The sequence below is a fragment of the Hippocampus comes genome, unplaced genomic scaffold, assembly GCF_001891065.2.
Source record: "Hippocampus comes isolate QL1 unplaced genomic scaffold, H_comes_QL1_v1.1 C16961964, whole genome shotgun sequence".
In the NCBI taxonomy this organism is placed as follows: domain Eukaryota; kingdom Metazoa; phylum Chordata; class Actinopteri; order Syngnathiformes; family Syngnathidae; genus Hippocampus; species Hippocampus comes.
In genome coordinates, this window is record NW_017841437.1 from 1 (window position 1) to 1414 (window position 1414).

Consider the following 1414-nt stretch of genomic DNA (forward strand, 5'->3'; position numbering starts at 1 on the left):
ACATCTTTGCGCAATCTGTCAGAGCAAACGTCATTTACTGCTCACCATTTGTGATCTTAGAAAAATCAGGCCATGAGTATGAACAGCTTCCTTTGTTTCTTGATTGATTCATTTGCCCTTTTTTCTGGGGTGTCTTTTTAGCTCTTCGGTTTCTGTGGCAACAAGTGACAACAATGGAAGCTTCATTGACACACTAAAAATGAATGTTTATAACGTAAGTAAGTAAAGGCATCGGGCACACTTGATGGCCGAGGCCAACCTTTGTCAAGTTGATTTGTTGCACAGTGTATCGGTAATGATGTGTGACTGCAAAATTAATCTCCATTTGACTTATTCTGCCTTTTGTTTATCCGCAGGACTCCGACTATGGCTATCCGCTAATCGTCCCTTCATCAGGTCTACAGCTGCGAACGAGGGTCTACGTGGAAGTAAAAGCTGTGAACCTGACTGGAAAGTAGGCAAAAAAGCTCTTAGATGTTCTAAAATCAAAGACACAATACAAACTATTCTTTGTAACTGATTGGTCTGTTCTCTCCAGCTTCCATGTGCTGATGGATCACTGCTTCGGAACTCCCACCTCTTATAATGCGTCACACACTGAGCAACACAACTTCTTCACCGGGTACGATGGCAGAAAACTCTTAGATGGCTTCATGTACTTCCAACGTTTGAAACCGCTGCACAATCTAAGAGAGATGATTCATGAGCAGTTTTGATTGGCACGTTCGGAGAGCACTGACATGCTCGTCAGATGCGGCGCATTAATGTTTTTCAATTGTGCAAGTGTTTTGAATGAAGAGTCCAATATAAAAGAATTGGACATATAGTGTAATGTCTGGATTTACTTTGAATGATTTTTTTCTTGTGTTATAATATGGGTCTTGCTCGGATATTCACCATAACATGCTCCTATATATGATCAGATACTAGATTTTGTGTTTAGACTTGATGCAGCAGCATGTGGCTCATTGCCCGAAGTTATAGCAATTGCATGTTCATTTGTGATTATAACTTGAGCTTGTATTGTTTAGTGTAAAGAGCTTTTATTTAAGTGTAACAGCAGAGTTAGACAGAAGACATTTTACACTGCAATTCATGCATCTGGCCTGGGCAATTTCTCCTCTTCTTTGCTTGGAATCAACTCTGCATTTATACAGATAAATATTTTCTCTCCACCAGGTGCTCAGTTGACCAAAGGGCAACAATAAATACCAACGGAAACTCCAAATTTGCCCGCTTTGACTTTGAGGCCTTCCGCTTCGTTCAACACCGCGAGCAGACCAAGTCCAGCATCTACCTACATTGTATTCTCAGACTCTGTGAGCCCACCAAATGTGAAGAACTCTTGAACGTGAGTAGAAAATGTATTTTTTATTTATTTATTTTTTTTAACTGAAGGCTGTCGCTTGTTCTA

At 40.3% G+C, this 1414-nt stretch overlaps 1 protein-coding gene across 1 annotated transcript; it reads left to right on the forward strand.

Moving 5' to 3' along the window:
• Positions 1 to 141: 141 nt before the first annotated feature.
• Positions 142 to 1351, forward strand: LOC109509590 (zona pellucida-like domain-containing protein 1; the record flags this gene model as incomplete). The annotated part of the gene is made up of 4 exons (XM_019859422.1): positions 142 to 214; positions 357 to 454; positions 539 to 622; positions 1180 to 1351. Coding segments are annotated over 4 exons (427 nt in total), but the record flags the coding sequence as incomplete, so codon positions are not given.
• Between the last annotated feature and the right edge of the window lie 63 nt (positions 1352 to 1414).